The 17,103-nt window shown below is 37.5% G+C and overlaps 4 protein-coding genes across 4 annotated transcripts; 2 read left to right on the top strand and 2 right to left on the bottom strand.

Moving 5' to 3' along the window:
- Positions 1-3,290: 3,290 nt before the first annotated feature.
- On the top strand, positions 3,291-4,611 carry LOC129724415 (mitochondrial thiamine pyrophosphate carrier-like). The gene has a single exon (XM_055679291.1). The coding sequence runs from the start codon at positions 3,574-3,576 to the stop codon at positions 4,513-4,515; it is 942 nt and encodes a 313-aa protein (XP_055535266.1). The 5' UTR covers positions 3,291-3,573; the 3' UTR covers positions 4,516-4,611.
- Positions 4,612-5,043: 432 nt separating this feature from the next.
- On the bottom strand, positions 5,044-7,291 carry LOC129724413 (lariat debranching enzyme). Its single transcript, XM_055679290.1, has 2 exons — positions 6,805-7,291; positions 5,044-6,748 (listed from the first exon to the last, which is right to left on the bottom strand). The coding sequence occupies exons 1-2, from the start codon at positions 7,005-7,007 to the stop codon at positions 5,275-5,277; spliced, it is 1,677 nt and encodes a 558-aa protein (XP_055535265.1). The 5' UTR covers positions 7,008-7,291; the 3' UTR covers positions 5,044-5,274.
- A 1,454-nt stretch (positions 7,292-8,745) lies between these two features.
- Positions 8,746-14,527, bottom strand: LOC129723955 (kinesin-like protein KIF18A). The gene is made up of 5 exons (XM_055678467.1): positions 14,047-14,527; positions 12,095-13,402; positions 9,441-10,425; positions 9,238-9,369; positions 8,746-9,115 (listed from the first exon to the last, which is right to left on the bottom strand). Exons 1-5 carry the CDS (start codon positions 14,131-14,133, stop codon positions 8,946-8,948), a joined length of 2,682 nt encoding a protein of 893 aa, XP_055534442.1. The 5' UTR covers positions 14,134-14,527; the 3' UTR covers positions 8,746-8,945.
- On the top strand, positions 11,169-12,098 carry LOC129723956 (ribosome-recycling factor, mitochondrial). The gene is made up of 2 exons (XM_055678468.1): positions 11,169-11,191; positions 11,247-12,098. The coding sequence occupies exon 2, from the start codon at positions 11,271-11,273 to the stop codon at positions 12,051-12,053; it is 783 nt and encodes a 260-aa protein (XP_055534443.1). The 5' UTR covers positions 11,169-11,191; positions 11,247-11,270; the 3' UTR covers positions 12,054-12,098.
- Positions 14,528-17,103: the final 2,576 nt, after the last annotated feature.

The following is a 17,103-nucleotide window of genomic DNA, read 5'->3' as shown; positions in this document are numbered from 1 at the left end:
TGTATTCTCACATATGCTCTCATGACCACAAATACCATCCTGCTTCAATGAGGTCATGTTTTTTGAGTAGCTTAGAACCGTAGTTATTTTTTAAAAATAATTTGATTAAATTCTGCGTTGGAAGATTTTTGCAATTTTCGATTTTGTGGGCCATGTATGAAAAATGTGGAAAAACCTATATATCCGCATATATGCTCTCATGGCCACAAATATCATACTCCCTCAATGAATCAATGTTTTTTGAGAAGCTTAGGATCGTAGTTAACTTTTAAAAACAACGTGACCAAATTCTGCGTTATAAGATTTTTGCTAATTTTTGATAAGGTGTGCCGTCGCTTCGCTAAATTTGGTGAAAAGCGGTAAAAAAACCTGTGAGTTGCTGATGACGTACAAACAAGAATTACTTCAAATGGGCCGTTGAGAGCAAAAGTGGTATATGTGCCATTAAGCAATTTTTTCAGGAAATGCGATAAACGAAAGCACCCAAATTAATGATAAATATGCTTCACTACAAGAGATACTTTTAGAACGAAATATTACAGATTAGATTTAATGTTGAACAAACATGCGAAGTATTTGATGCAAATATCCCAAAAAACAAGTTTGTTATGTAACAGAGTATTAAGTTTAAGTTCAGCCGAAATCCGTCTGATAGTAACCCAGTGGCGTAGTGTGACTGGGTGACATCGGGGGCGGAAAATTTGAGTGTCACCCTTCCCCCTTGGGTGCCACCCCAACCAGGTTGCAGTGTTATCTTTTTGTTATTAAAAATTGTGAGAGTTAGAACATTCGTTTTCAACTGCACTAAATCTACCCATTTTCGAAAAATTGGTTGAGATTATACTCTTAGGAGCAAATTTAGCAAATTTATATAATATCGACACGTATCAAAATTTTCCTCATGAGTGTCACCCCCTCGAGGGTGACACCCGGGGCGGACGGCCACAGCCGCCCCCACCACGCTACGCCAGAGTAGTAACCCAACATTGTTCTGAAAGAAAAATGTAGATTAAAAAAAATCACAGGAGGGTTGTGTGCAAAGCCACGACCGCAAGGTTGAAGTAGAATACTTTTACACAGCTCTACTTACGGCTGTACATTAACCTACGGCCGGGCGAATCGGTTCGCGCCGCTTTTCGCGTTTAGCACGGCAGAGGCCTAATGCGCACGGCCAACACAATAGAAAGGTGTTTTCACATTGAAAATTGTACACGGCTTTAATGGAGTAAGTGTTGGCAAATGCATCTACCGCTAATACCGCCGCTCTCGTACGAAAGCGCGTCGTTTCATGTGGGGAATGATAATAACAACGAAAAATGACGCGCGTCTAAGCACACCCGAACTGTATCGCCGTGCCGCTTCCATTTACTCCTTATCGGCCTCAGGGAAGTACCGGCTGCTGCGGAAGTACCGCTGAGGCTATTACCATACTTCTACTGGTACCCAAAGCTATTAACTCTTCAATTATTACCGACAGTAATATTCTTCTGAACAAAATGATCCAACTTTTCCATTAGAGGAAGTGCCGGCTGATGTACGGCAAAATACTCTCCCGATCGCTCGCGTTGGCGTTCAGCCTGGCAGAGGCCTGAGACGTGGTGACCAACCACAGGGCAAGTGATTTGTTTAATTTGAAGGCAGCCACAGGCGCAACCCGCTGCTATCCTCTGTTACTGCAGGCTGAGTGCTGATATCTGCTGCTACTGCTGTCAACGTTGTGAACGGTCCATCCAGCTCACCTTACTACTAATGAATGTAGCTAGTTTTCCCAGAAACACTCTTTCTTTTAAAAAATAAGATAAAAATTAGACAACTACTACAGAATTTGATTGCACCCCGCACAGAATGTCTGCTTGTGTTGATTCCAGAAAATTATTAACCTTCAATTATTTATTTATGGCGACACACGCAGAGAAGAACCGCGCTGCTCCTGAGACGTGGTGACCAACCACAGGGCTAGTGCTGCTGCTAAGGAAGGACGACTGCTGTTGTCGCTGTCTAGAACTATTATGAGCGGCTTCGGCTGAAACAGGCTCTTATATAGGCCCAATAGCATGTTTTCAATTGCAAGGTATATCATTCTGTCGACTGTGCTTGGGAAGCAGTCATATAACGACCAATCAGAGGTCGAATTTTTCGTTTTGAAAAGGCTTGACTATTTTCAATAGTACAATAGTGTGAATAATAAAATTACAATTATCTTCTTTTGGGAAGAATCTTAGAGGATTTTCCAATCTATTGCTATAAGAACGAAGGAAATCCATCGAATACTAACCGATTTATTAGCATTTGAAATTGGACATATTTTCCACTTTTTTCGGTTTTAGATTTTCATTTCACATCCCTATGTAGCCGAACTTCCTGAGAGAAGTATTCTACTTCAAAACCGATTCGGCAAGCTACCTAGCCTGCCTTCTCCCGCTCGCCACAGGTTCAACCGTCTGGTCATTTTTATCAAAAGTTCCCCGCGCGCCTTTGAATTGCCCAGCGGTTTCATCAAAATTGAACCAGCAGTTGTCACATATTTTCACTGGGTTAGAGAGTCAAGTATCATTCTACTCATTAATGTGCTTTTGATACCTTCTGATAGAAATAATGATACCTAATAATATTCAGTTCCATTATTTGAAAGAGAAATGTAGAATTTAAATGATTTTGCCTAATGCGGTAAACAAACGAGTTTTTTAGTCGTGAACAAATTCTGGACTACTAAACAAACACAATTGAAAAAAAAAAGAATATTGATACTATGAACGCGTATATATACCATTTTTAACATAAGTACCATAACTAATTGCCCGCCCGTTGAATAATTAAGTTGGTGTCCCGCAGTAGATCTGGTTACTGTAGTGTATGCAAGAAATAGAAAATTACTTTTTATTTCCTATGCAAGCATTTTTTTAACCTGGCTACTAAAACTTAAAGCATTATTTTTACCTGGTATCAAGTTTGTTAGTGTTTCTGAGAGAATTTCCATTTCAAATTATTGGTAGGTGATGAACGGCTTTTTTTGGTAGGTGAATTCACAAAATCGTACCTTACCTACCAAAATCATAACTACCAAAATTATTAGTTATAATACCAGCCACTTTTGCGAAAGGCGCTAGTTTAGCAGTGATCTGTATCGGAAATATTTCATTTTGGTCGCTAGAATGAGGTAGGTGAATTCACATAACATAATAAAATACGGATTTTAGCTACCCGATTCTCCACCTACCAAAATGAAAGATTTCAAAAATTTAGGTAGGTATGATTTTGGTAGGGGAATTCACACTAGTCTTTCTGTTTGGTTTGCTGTCATCAGTATCTCTGCAGTTCCTAATGCTTATTTTTCGTTTAATTACACCCAGAGAAAAATAACGCCGTTCTTTTGTTGTTAAATGTTTCTTCTATTTGCTAATACATCAAATTTCGTGTGTTCGAAAAGTTTAAAAATAAAATAACATATTATTTGCAATTGAATAATATTAATAACGCGCACTAGTCTTGGCAGAGCAGCTACTGGTAAACATTACAAATGAACCAGCATTGTGCGTGATGTAACGCACAATAATTTGAGAAACCGATATATGAATGGATCGTGCAAAGGAGACCCGCATCAAATATGCTGCCTTGGCGGGCGGGATGACTGGCTGTATCACGCGTTGTATCTGTCAGCCCTTGGATGTTCTCAAAATTCGTCTGCAGCTTCAGGTGGAACCGATTAGTACTCACTCGCAAATTTCTAAATATCGGTCGATCGTTCAAACTGTATCTTGCATATACAAGGAGGAAGGCTTATTGGCCTTTTGGAAGGGACATAATCCAGCACAGGTACTTTCCCTTGTCTACGGTGTGGCACAATTTTCATTCTATGCGAGATTGAACGTTGTTCTACGTGACATCACCTTGCTCGAAAGCCACGATCGAGCAAGAAATTTTATTTGTGGCGCCTGTAGTGGATCTTTCGCCGCTTTTCTTATAATGCCACTGGATGTGATACGAACCAGGCTAGTATCTCAAGACCCTGGGAAGGGCTATAGAAACACGTTTCAAGCAGTTAAAATGATATACCAAATAGAAGGTGTCCGTGGATTGTATCGTGGTTTAGGGCCAGCAATGCTACAAATAGCTCCTCTCACGGGAGGACAGTTCATGTTCTACAACTTGTTCGGCACTTTCGTCAAACGTTTAGAGCATCTTCCCGAAAATGCTGTTTTACCACCAACAGAACTGTTCGTGTGCGGAGGATTAGCAGGATTGTGCACAAAACTTCTAGTTTATCCTTTGGACTTAGTTAAAAAGCGCCTTCAGATACAAGGCTTTGCCAGAAATCGACAGACCTTTGGACAACATTTTATTGCGAATCATATGCTGCAATGCCTTTATGAAGTAGCCCAGTACGAAGGCCTCCGAGGTTTTTATAAAGGTCTAAGTCCGTCTCTTTTGAAAGCCGGGTTTACATCTGCATTTTATTTTGCCATCTATGATCAGTTGCTGTCGGTGTTCAACAAGGGTTTCAGTAAGACAGCATAGTAAAACAGGAATATTTGGGCCTTTCTACCTACAAGCTACCTAGCCTTAATAATTATTTTAATCTAAAAATAAAGAGAGTTTGTATTTACATCTAAACATTGGTTTTTATGCATATTTTGAGCAAGTTTTACAAATGAGATTAACAAGAATTGTTCTCGATGTTCCTGATTGAGGTGTTCCTCAATAATAGTTTTTAGTTTACATGATCACAACTCGAAACGCGCACATTTTGAATTTGGGTTCATGCAAACATTATAAATTTATTTCAAGCGAGATCAACAAATGGCATAGTTTTATGATAAAAACTGTTACGTATATGTTTGTATGTTTGTATGAAGCAAAGAAAAGTGTATTATGTACTATCAACACAATGCGACAAGCAGTGTTGATACAGAATTCAATATGAAGAAATTATTCGATAAGCTAGTCAATAGAATACGAGTATAAATAGGCTATGAATAAAAAACACAATTATATTGCGACTGGACGCTTTCAGATAGTTTCAGAAATATAGAAAAATAAAAAATGTACACAAATTAGTTCGATTTTTCTAAATTTTTAAAAATATTCTACATTTTTCAATTGTTAGTACGCAAATCATTATAATAAACACAATTTCACACATTTGCGCAACGCTCGTTTAGCTACAACATTATTGTAACCATAATACACCAAATATTGCATTTCATGAGAAGAATTAGAAAAAAAACCTGGGTTAAAACAGTTCATTCAAGAACATTGGGGATTTTTTTGGTAGCTTCAATCACTATCCTCTTTAGCGTAGATTGCTTGATTCCTACGCTTGAATTTTTTTATCGGTGGCTTATCATCAGTTTCTAACACTTCCGGCTGTTTGTCTTTACCGCAGCCGCCTGTCTCAACTTTTAAAACATCTTCCCCGCCTGGTATTGTGGGTAACACTTTTGGACTGGAAAGATTCAGTTCATCAATGGCAAAACTATCCGACATATTCGAGTTCTGTTGCTTGTTCGGAGTTGGTAAACTGAAAATGCTGCGGTTGGAAGTCGATAACGAAGAGTCGTCTAAAGTCGATGCGTCATCAGTGGTAGTAGAATCGTGTCTCCATTTAGGTTTAGGTAACACCGAGGCCAGTGGAGCACGATTTTGAAAAGGAGCCTCAAGCGTTTCTTGTTCGTCGTCGTTCGAGGAATTATTGTCATCAAGTAGTGCGTTATCATTTCGTTCGGAGCTAATCGAGTCATTTGATGTGAACTGATCGACATAGTTGGACGTGTTAAGATCTTGACCAGTCATTAACATGGCCAGTCTAAGAGGGTCATCTATATTAAGTCGATCGCAAAATTCTGTTGTTTGAGGATTGATAAACGCTTTTGGTTGTTGTACTAAATCAAAGTCGATTCCACTCGTGGGATTGTACGGCTCGACGATTCTAACAAAATTTAACGGAATACGAAGATTATTTTGAAACCTCTTCAATAAAGATTCTTTCTCTTCTTCTGTAGGCGTGAAGTTGAAACGTTCACAGCCACCATCTCCTGGCATATAACCGTTACTTCCCCTTATACTAATTAGATGATTTGTTAGATACAAAATAGTTAGCCATTCTAAATCATAGCACAACTCGTAATTGGATTTTACCGATTCTTCGTCTCTACATTCTATATCTAGTACCTGTAGAAATCTTCTTTTAGGTAGACATTTATCCAATGCTAGAAACTTTGTACTTCTACCATCTTCATGTGGAATAAGCGCCGAAAATTTGCAATGAAGATGGGCCGAAAACCAGTATGGTGGTTTCAGTGTCATCAATAAATCTTCACATGGTAGACTCCCTAATTTATTTTCATCTATCTCTTCTTTGAAAGCAGGTTTGAATCGAACCAACTGCTTCTTATTACCGAAGTTGGTTACTCCGCGCGGCCAATCGTGTGATAACAAAATGTCTACTTTTGGTGTCAATTGCTTTAAGCGGAATACGTCGATCTGACGTATATGATAAACACTGCGCTTGGTTGATTCGTTAAATGGACAGAACTCAAACCTACCCTTGAGATAATCATGGCCTTTGTAAATACCTGAAATTCCTCCTATCCGTATTCCATTTATATTTATTACTCCAGCATATCCAAGGTAATAAATATTCGGTGCCACCCAGCCGCCATACGGCAATTCCTGAAGATAATTGGACGCTTCGTGATTCCCTCCAATAAAAATAGTCAACACAGGTGCAATTTTTTCTCCGCTGTAGTATCTGTAATCATTAAGATATAAAAGAAAATAAAACTTTGATATATCTACAAAACCTACTTGTAGAATGTACAGATGTCCAAATGCTTCTTAGGCACAGCCATGCATTGCAGATCCTCTAAATTTCTCGTGGATTGGAAATCTCCGCAGCAGATTAACAAATCAATTTTAATTTTTTCCCGGAGTTGAATAGATTCAACTAGATCGTAGATCTTTTCCAACTCTCCGTGAGCACATCCTTCTACAGCAATTTTCATTTTCATATACTTCACAATATTTGCTGATTAGCGTACTGACAGTGTAATACCAAAATTATGCACGAAAGAATCACAAATAGAACTTTTGGAGACTCGATGAGGAATGGCATCTGAGCTGAGAGGATAAACCGGATAAACTTGACCGAAATTGTTTATAATCAGTGCCTAACGAAGCGGTAGTTTATTTGTTTTATTTCTACCTACAAATGATGCCAAACACAAATTTCGAAAAGTGGGTAAACCGGACAAACAATCTTTACTGTTTGGTACGTTCGGTATGAATCGTAAGTATGAATGGATATGATGGGTTTTGTGTAAGAAAAAAAGGGAGAGGGATACTTTTGCTTTTGACAGATTTTAACCATAAGTGCATGAGAGCCATGAGAGTGCGAACTTCGATTGAGGTTGTCATTGTATACACCAACAAAATTTCACACACTTTACTCAAATGATGTTTAGAGCATCCTTAGCGGTGCGGTGCGTGACATAAAAGATACGTTGAAAATTAAAATTTTTTGTTAATTTGTGGTGGAACAAGTTTTGATATCGAACAATATATTCTTACAAAGGTATGCAATTTTATTGTACATTCCAATGGGAAAACAGAACTGCCACAAATAACACGATAACTTCGTGTACATTGGGGCAGTAACCCATTTAATTAGTAGTAATCAACGTTGTAACGAATAACATTGCATAATACGTTGCCCGTTGTCTCTCAGAAAAGTCATTGACGGGGAGTTGGGAGTGCATAAAGGGCTTTGCCACCCCACCCCCCAAAGTTGGCGCCCATGGTTTTTAGTCATGAATTGTTTTCCGTGTGACCTTATTACGGAAATCAATAAGTTATAAATATTAGACTGGGACACGGTTATATGGGAAAAAAGCGATGGTGTAATTTTTTCGCTCCCATGCACTTTTCGTGATCCTTATGGGTCCTATAACAACTGTGTAACTTATTAGATCGATCGGTGAATTGCCTGATTTTTAAAGCTTCCATTCGATTTTATATGGAAAAAAACACTTTTTCTATAGAGATGTCCAGTTGGCTCCTAAAAATATATCAATACATGATATTTATAGGAAATTTTCCAAGGAAAAACTCTTCTGAAGACAGCAAGGCGCTACCTTGCTTGTGAAAAAAGATAATCACCCCAGACTGATTGAATATCTGACGAACGGCTCACCATTGAATTTTACGAGCAATACTGCTGCATCATGCTGCTGCTGCAAATTCAACCATGTGATGAGAAATGATATCGCTTAAATTTATCTTGGAAGCTTCCCCGAAGATACTATGAGCAAAAATCACACTTTGAAAATTAATTCCCCGCGAAATTATTTCTTATATACTTAAGCGAGTTTGCAATAGCAGCATGCTGTAGCAGTGTTGCTGGAAAATTTCAATGGTGAGCCGTGAACCAGACATTCAATCAGTTTGGGGTGAATAGCTGTTTCTACAAGCATCGTAGCGCCCTACGGTCTTCAGAAGAGTTTTTCCCAGGAAAATTTCCTACAAACATCATGTATTGATATTTTTTAAGAGCCAACTTGACATCTCTACAGAATAAGTATTGAAAAATTGGATTTTCCCATACAAAATCGTATGGAAACTTTATTACCTAATCGGGCGTTTCACCGATCGATCTAATAAGTTACACAGTTGTTATGGGGCCCATAAGGAGCACGAAAAGTGCATGGGAGCTAACATTTATTTTTTGTCCCACCCTAATAAACATCCCAATTCTGTATTTATAGTTTCTTTTATTTAAAATAAATTTCCTCAAAATTAAAAGATGAACACGATCAACATTTTCACCTTCATTCAATCACTTGCAATAAAGTAATATGAATCTTACAAATATACATATAGTAGATTTAAACACCGAAAATGATACAGGTTTGCAAACGAACAATTATACAGGTTAACCACTCTTGGGTAGATTATTTCTTTCCAGAACGACCTTTTCGATCTCCGTCACTGTCGTAACCTTGTTTCGTAGTTGTTGATGTAGTTGTACTGATAGGAGGTCGCATTATCGATGAGGAACCTGCTATTGCTCCAGCCTTCATCATTCGGTACCTATTGATAACGTTGGCAGCTGAAGTATGCGCTGTGTAATAAAGAACAATAGCGGCCTTAAAATTTATATAACTACACAACAGGATAAAATCTTAATAATAAAAAAATAATTTGAAAAGAAAAAAAAAGTTAAGAAGTTTTAGATATACCTACTTCGACTTGTTGTTCGTAGCAACGGTCTTGGACTTTTTCCTACTCGTTTGGGACTGATTTTACGATTTTCCTTATTTAGCGTTAAGGTGACTTTAGAAATGACATTACCTTTAGTGGACGCGCGACGAAGTACTGAAAAAAAGTGATAAGAAAACAAAAACGATTAGAAGCTGAAACATAATAAAATATGCTTTACAAAATACCTTTGTTCAAAACTTTTGGATCCAATTTACTTTCTACCAGCACATTTGAAAACAGCGAGCTAGCAGAGTTTTTCGGCGAATCGATACGGAATGTGCTGTTTACATTTTCAACGTTTTCATCGGGTCCGTCGGAACAATCACTGGCATCATTGGATGATGTTGAAGAATGCGATAGATTGGGGCGCTTTTTAGCACTGGATGGTTTCGATGGACCACTTAGAACTAGTTTTGGCACTTTAAATTGCGTGATTGTAGTTGTTTTCTGAGCTTTAGTGGGTGTTTTACGGGTAACAGTTGTTTTCACACTCAAACTTTGTGCTTTAAAATTCAAGGGGCGTAAAGGTTTGGGTTTTTTAAATTCTACCAAATTTGCTTCGTTTTTGTAACTTTTCGCGTCCTGTTCGGTATCCATTGCATCATCATCCGTTTTTAGCCGCTTGACTCCTAAATCCACTTCCTCATCATCATCGACGTCTCCCTTCTCAGCACAGTCAGAGAGATTCGTAATATCATCTATGCTCGTATCGTTAACGTTACTTTCTTTAGTTAATTCATCATTGTCGTTGTCGTCAGCAAATTTCACTCCTCGTTGACAGTGGTTCAAACGTATCAATTTTTCCATTTTCTCCAATGTAGTATTGTCCAGGCAGTCCATATTTCTTAGCAGTAAATAGTTCTGCTGAATAATATCGGCACTCAGCTGAGAAATCTTTTCCCACTGTCGGTTTTCGTCGACATAGATTTGATTAATTTTTACCACGTGAATCATCTTAAGATGAGATTTGGCAACGGCAAGTTCTTGTTCTTTCGCTTTGAAGTGAGCATTGAGGGAGTTGGCGACCTCAGACGAGTCCACTTCCGTGCGAAGTGTTTTCAGACTTTTATAAGCATCTTTGTATCGTTTGGTCCAGCGATTCAATTCATCTCTCTGTCGGGCAATCTGCTTGCTAAAACGATCAATCGAAGCTTCCAGTCGAGTAATGTCCTAGTAAAATAAATTATATTGTGTAAGTTTGTAAATTTGATGTAATTTTCAGCTTTTTAAATGCTTCCTTTTGTGTATTAAAAATAAACCTATGTTTTCTGTTAGACCCGTTAGATTTTTATGATTTCTGTCTCATTACTCATTATGTATCATATAACATTCAGTTTATATGTTTTAAAACAGATAAGGGTTTACTTAAATATTACGTAACGCACTCAGGTGAGGTTCCGCGTCACGTAATATATGATTGTTTATTTAAGGTGAAACTCCTTGCTCGAATTTTGCATAATTTTGTCGAAAATCATTCAAATCTGGGAGTCTACTCCTACAGGCACTCTAAATAACCCAATGTTTAGATTTAAAAGAAGCCCAAGATTGAATTCCTTTACGCTGCAATGAACAAATATGTACATTAAACTAAAATAGAACAAAAATAAACCAATTTAGTCAAGTTTTCTATACAACTCCATGCAACTTGCAAAGCTAACACATCAGAGCCTCGCTACTACTGATGCACTGGTCAGTCCAGAATACCTTGTCATTAACGTACCCTGGCAGAAGCTGAGATTTTCACGTTCAAAATTGTCAAGTGAAAAGAAATCTAACCTCAATATTGCATGAAAAAAAAAACACCGACCAGTTTCACTCGTTTCACCTTAACTATTCGACAGAGGCTGCGTTGCTAATATGGAAATGAATTACAGTTTAGAACAACATTGAGCATGACCTAAAAGTTAGGTTATGTAATATTATACCAGCCAGACCGGTTTGTTTTGATCATTGATTTTGTCGAAATCAATTTAAACTTCTGTTATTTTCAGTGCTTTTATTGAATTGCCGATAGAATGATTCGGAATCGATTTAGTCTGCTCAGTAAAGTAATCTGTTCGACCTATTTTGTATCCTCAGAAAGTGTACAAGCAAAACTGTGTATTTGTACACAAAACATTAAGCTTCTGCCAGTACCGTCGCTACAGCATAATCAGATCCGAAATTATGCAAAAAGCAAGGATAAGAAAAAGGAAAAAAAGGGTCCGGCTGCTAAAGTTCACATCAATGAAGAACAGCTAGCAGAAGTTATCAATGTGAATGCTTTGCGTACAGTGATGGAAAAAAGTATATCTACTATGAAGGAGGAATACATAAAAAATTTGTCGCTTCGTTCAGCTACGGGCGCTATTGAAACTTTGAATGTGAGCTTCGAAGGAAAAGACTATCAACTACAAGAACTTGGACAAGTTGTACGCAAGAATCCTAAAACAGTAGTGGTAAATTTGGTATCTTTCCCGCAAACTATACCAGCGGTACTACAAGCTTTACACAAAAGTGGCATGAATTTGAACCCTCAGCAGGATGGAACTACCCTTTATATACCGGTACCAAAGGTAACCAGGGAGCACCGCGAAAGTTTGTCAAAAAATGCCAAAACTTTGTTTATTAAGTGTCGAGATACAGTTAAAGATGCACAGAATCAAGCCATCAAGAAGGTTAAAAAGCAAACGGACATTTCAGAGGATTTAAGTTTTCAAGTTCAAGCCCAGATAACAATGATTGCCAACGAATACATTAAAGAAGCGGAAAAAATTATGGAAGTGAAACAAACCGAATTGTTAGGAGATAAATCTTAGGCAAATTATTTAGCATTGAATAAAAATCTTTCTAGACTTACCTCATTAAGATGTTTCCCATCCAGTGTAAATATTTTCTTGATACATTCCGCATGTTCTTTCAGTTTTGTACGTAGATTTAACAGCTTCTCCTTGCTCTGTAGATTGAAGCAGTGTTCTTGTGCTTTCTTGACGATTGAGAAACAGTTATCGATTCGGGAACGCCATGTATTCAGCAGAATTTCGTCGAACTTCACAACGTTAACTGGTACAGCAGCAGTGTGTTTTGTGGCTGTCGGTATTTGCTCTTCTAATAACTTAAGTTTAGACTTCAATCGATCTATTTCAGCTGCTTGTTCATTGACCTTTTTAACCAAGAACTCTTTCGGAACATTTGTTGGCACTATGTTTTGTTTTAGAGTGGTTCGAATCTTTTTGGCTCTGGAAGCGTATTTCAAGGTATTGTACGTATCTTCATATGTGAGTGATGATGGCGACACATTCGCTATCATCAATGTTTGGCAGTTTCCTCCAAGGCTGTCCTTTAGAATACGGGTTAGATTTGAATCTCTGTACGGAATGTGTTTCAAACCATCGGCCAATTTATTTATGCAATTACCCAGGGCTAGCAAGCTTTTGTTGATGTTGGCGCCCTCTTTGAATCTGACTCCAATACCTTTTGTGCTAGCAGCCCGTTCGCTTCCAGCCAAATCGATCATTGATAGTTTTACAGTTTTCTTTTGTCCTGTGATTTTATCTACCATTCGAATATGGACTTGAAAGATAGCATGGCTGCGACTACTTTCCGCATTAGCATCTGTTGGATGCTGCGTTCGGTTTTGATTACCCAAAGCAAGCAACTCGAGAAGCTCTTCCGCGTTGTGTATTTGTTTCAGCACCAAACCGCTTACGACGACTCCACTGCTATCTTCACGAAGTTTGAGTGGACCCGACTTCGTCAGTAAATTCATAACGAGCTCGTTATAAACCTCCAAATAAGAGATTCCTATATCAAATTTTCGTACACTACTCAATTCCTCTATCTGTCGAAACAAATCTTTCATAGTAAGAAATGTTATTCCTGGACAGTCTTCTGCACCAAGCATAGTAAATGTTTTTCCCGCTCCGGTTGCACCATATACAAATACTGAACAATTATAACCATTCATGACAGATTGAACAAGCGGTTTGGTACAGTTTTGGAATATGTTCTCGTTGGTGGCTTCGGCATCGAACACATCGTCGTACTCCATAGAAAGCTTTTTTTTAACTCGTTTGGTTATATCCCTATGAGTTTGTTTCATCCCATGGAAAAAAAATTCATCCTCATCCTCATCCGGATCAAACATTAGCGTTGTGCGGTCCAGAACCTACAATAAATGAAACACGGAGTATAGTTAGCGTGAACCAATTGACATTGTCCTCGATTCGGTATTTTGATCATATCGAATCCGATTAATTTCTGTTGGGAATACAGATCAAGCATTTGTTAAATAAACCTTAATTATCAGAAATTACAAGATATTCTTGCCTCTTTTTCTTATTTATGGCCGTATCCGATATTCGTACAAAAAGATGAATGTGATAGGTAGTCTTATATTCGAATGAGCTAAATAAAAGAAAATCGAAATTCAAATAGAAATGAAGTAGCAATGCGATTTATATATTTTATGATTAGTGGATATATTTAAGGACAAAAGCAATGATTTATAAATTATGTAAAATACTGAGTGGCCTCAAAACTCTACTTTTTTGTACCCATCAAACAACCAAAAAGTATGAAGCATTGGCTACCAGGAACAATTTTGACTAGCAGGTCACAAATAGCACAAAAAACGTTTCGTTTGGCAATGAATTGCAGTGAAATCAATTTAAAATATATTTATCAACAGTTAAAAAAGTGATAATGTTAAAATTATTCTAAGCCTTTCAACTCATGAAATATCCTGTTATTTTTTCGACTTCAGAATTTTTGACATTCCCTAACCGTTAAAAGCAAGCATATCAAACTTACCTTTATAATATTTCGCTGATTTTGCTCGAGCTCACGTTTATTGAACGGTCGAACACGAACAGCAACGCGAATATTTGTACTACTCATGGTCAATTTCTATATTTTGCCGGAACACTGCAGACTTTTTGGTCAATTTCTATATTTTGCCGGAACACTGCAGACTTTTACCCGCTTCAAACACAGCTTCCTTAGTTTTCGTTGTTTTTTCTGCCGTTGGTTTGCCAGCGCAAAAACTGTTTCGTTCACCGCTGCTTTGATATAATCTGGATAAATTTGTTATCTGCTGAAGCGCTTAAGTTGACTTTCTTGGTTATTCGTAGCCGTTCCCGAATGGCAGTTGCACTTCTTGGCAGTCTTTAAGAAAATAAACCGTTTATTGTTTTTCTTTCGTTCTTCGATGCGATGTCCTTGACTGATGCGCTCAGTGCTTTTCATGAAATAGAGTAAGAGTGAAAGAGAAATTTCTAAAATGGAGAACAAGAACACATTTGAAAGTTTCGTTCAGTTATGTTCTAATCTTCTATATCGATAATCAATGCTTAGCGTGCGTTAGATGCAGCGCTGCCAAATATACAGAAAAAAAAAAACAATCAGGAGACACGGCAACGTAATCTCGTCGTTCTGGTTTGATTTTGTTAACTATGACACGTCTGCAGTATACACGCCCGTTAATAGTAGCAATCAAATACAGTCGCCGTTCGATAACTGCAAGACTTTTAACTGCAACGCTTTTTAACTGCAAGACCGATTACTGCAACAACTTTGCAGTTATCGGACCGCAATCCGTCAAATCTGATGTCAAAGTCATATTTAACATTGAAGTGACAGATCTCACGGGGGGATTCTAAATGAATAGGAAAATGTAAAATTTTGAATTTCTAGAAACATTTCAAAAAGACTCTTTTATTTCTCTGGATTAATTTTTTTTTCGATTTCGTTTACTTGTTGTCTTTCATTCTATAATCTCTATAATCTATATCTCTATAATCTCCCATTTATAGATCTCCACTATTAATCAATGAAGCAAAATCACCATGTTATGTGTGATGAAGCAAAATCACCATGTCATGTGTCAAGTGTTGCAGTTATCAAACGGCATTCGATAACTGCAATGTAAACATGTTGCAGTTATCGAACGACGACTGTCAATTCTTTTAATTGAATTCCTAATGTTGTATGGAAATGTCTAAAATTGAATACTATAGACCATTTTATAAACTGCTTGGTGTCACGGAATCTGCTGATATCGATGTTGCTTTCATGTGTTTTATGTCAGCGTTAAGTGCCGCTGTCAAAATTTCATTCGAGAATATAGGTGGAACGGTTATGGAAATTGTCACATCAAAACGCGAAACGGCCATGCAAACGATACGGAACCCACCGTTTTGATGTGACATTTACCATAACGGTAAGCACATTGTGGTCTCCCTATCGTACAGTCTCACTTAAAGAACGTGTTCATTTTTATACTCTCCTGCTTGATCTTGTGTTTATGCTAAATAATGAATAAAGGTGAAACTTCATTGAATCCAAAAATGGCCGACTTCGAGTCACCACTTCGAATTTTCGAAAGCACAAGACTCGGAAACAGGTAATGCGTTCCCTGTGAAAATGCAATTTTATGTTTGCTGTGGTGAAGCAAACATGGAATAGAATTTTCATTGGGAACGCAATGAGTATTTCTGAGTCTTGTGCTTTTGAAAATTCGAAGTGGTGACTCGAAGTCGGCCATTTTTGGATTCAATGAGGTTTACCTTAAGAATGTTCCAAAATTGCATTATTCCCATGGTTATGGTGGTTCACGCTATCTAGCATTACAGATTTTTGTGGCTATTAGTAATCTTTTCGCCGTCACTAACAGTGATACTCCTTTTTCAAGGATTTCCTGATATGTACTTTGAAAACGAAGGTTAATGCAGATAAAAACAGTATACTTCTGGCAATTGGGTTGTTTAGCTATTCAAGGATTTCCGATTTTTATATATCATCTGAATGAGTGTAATTTTCTGAGCAAAACGTGATTTTTTTAAACTTTATATCATTATCCTTCGATTTTTAAATGAAGAATAAAAATTCGCTCTAAATCGCTACAATGACAGTTAGTATATGGGCGAACCACAAACATAAGACATACGTAACACTCAGAAAGAAATCTTCCCAAAAAGTTGGTATAAAATGAACTACTCGAAAGTACCAACCTCTGTAAAAAAAAATCACAGGAGGGTTGTGTGCAAAGCCACGACCGCAAGGTTGAAGAAGAATACTTTTACAAGAAAGATAACCCGGCTGCTTGCGTGTCAGTCATTTTTTTTTCTAGTAAATAAATGTTGACTAATCAAATCAATCGAATTTTGCGCTTCAACAAGGATTGACCATTTTCAATATAATAGTAAGTTGCTTGTCATGATTGGGGCTTGACATTTTTTAAATTTTGGTTGTGCGAAAAAATAATTTTTATGCAGATAATGAAAATTTTTTGGATGCCGTGCTCATGACTGAAGGAAAAGATAATTCAGTACGTCCTGTGATCAGGGTTGATATTTGTTGACACTCTTGAGTGAAAGTGAAAAAAAGCATCCATAAACGTTATTTTTTTACAATCCTTTCAGAGTTCTCCCTTCCCGCTTTTTGCATGGAAGTGAACTGTCAAAACACCTCATTATATTTCATGCGATGGAAGCAAGACAACAAAATCAGTTTATCAGTTAACGAAGATTGTCAAGGCATCGGTCAGTGTCAGTGAAAAAGTGTTTCGGTAAGGTTCATTTTGGTTGAGTGGACTGTTTGTTTTTCTTTTTCGCTTTGAAGTGAAGATCATTTGGTTGGATTTGTCGTCAAATTTTATTCCGTAACCGTGGACGATGCGCGCGATCTATTTCATCTGAGTATAACAGCACGTTACTAGGACGAAAATCTAGTGTATCTGAAAGAGTGCTGCGATCATTGGAAGTGAAAATCGAAGATGATTGGCTATAATTTTCGAAGAATTTTGCTGGGGAAAATGACTTTTATCAGCACTGCCTGTGACACGGAGATAAAGTAAAATTTATAGCTATC

Source organism: Wyeomyia smithii, chromosome 2 (assembly GCF_029784165.1).
Source record: "Wyeomyia smithii strain HCP4-BCI-WySm-NY-G18 chromosome 2, ASM2978416v1, whole genome shotgun sequence".
Taxonomy (NCBI): domain Eukaryota; kingdom Metazoa; phylum Arthropoda; class Insecta; order Diptera; family Culicidae; genus Wyeomyia; species Wyeomyia smithii.
This window is presented reverse-complemented; position numbering and strand designations above follow the sequence as displayed.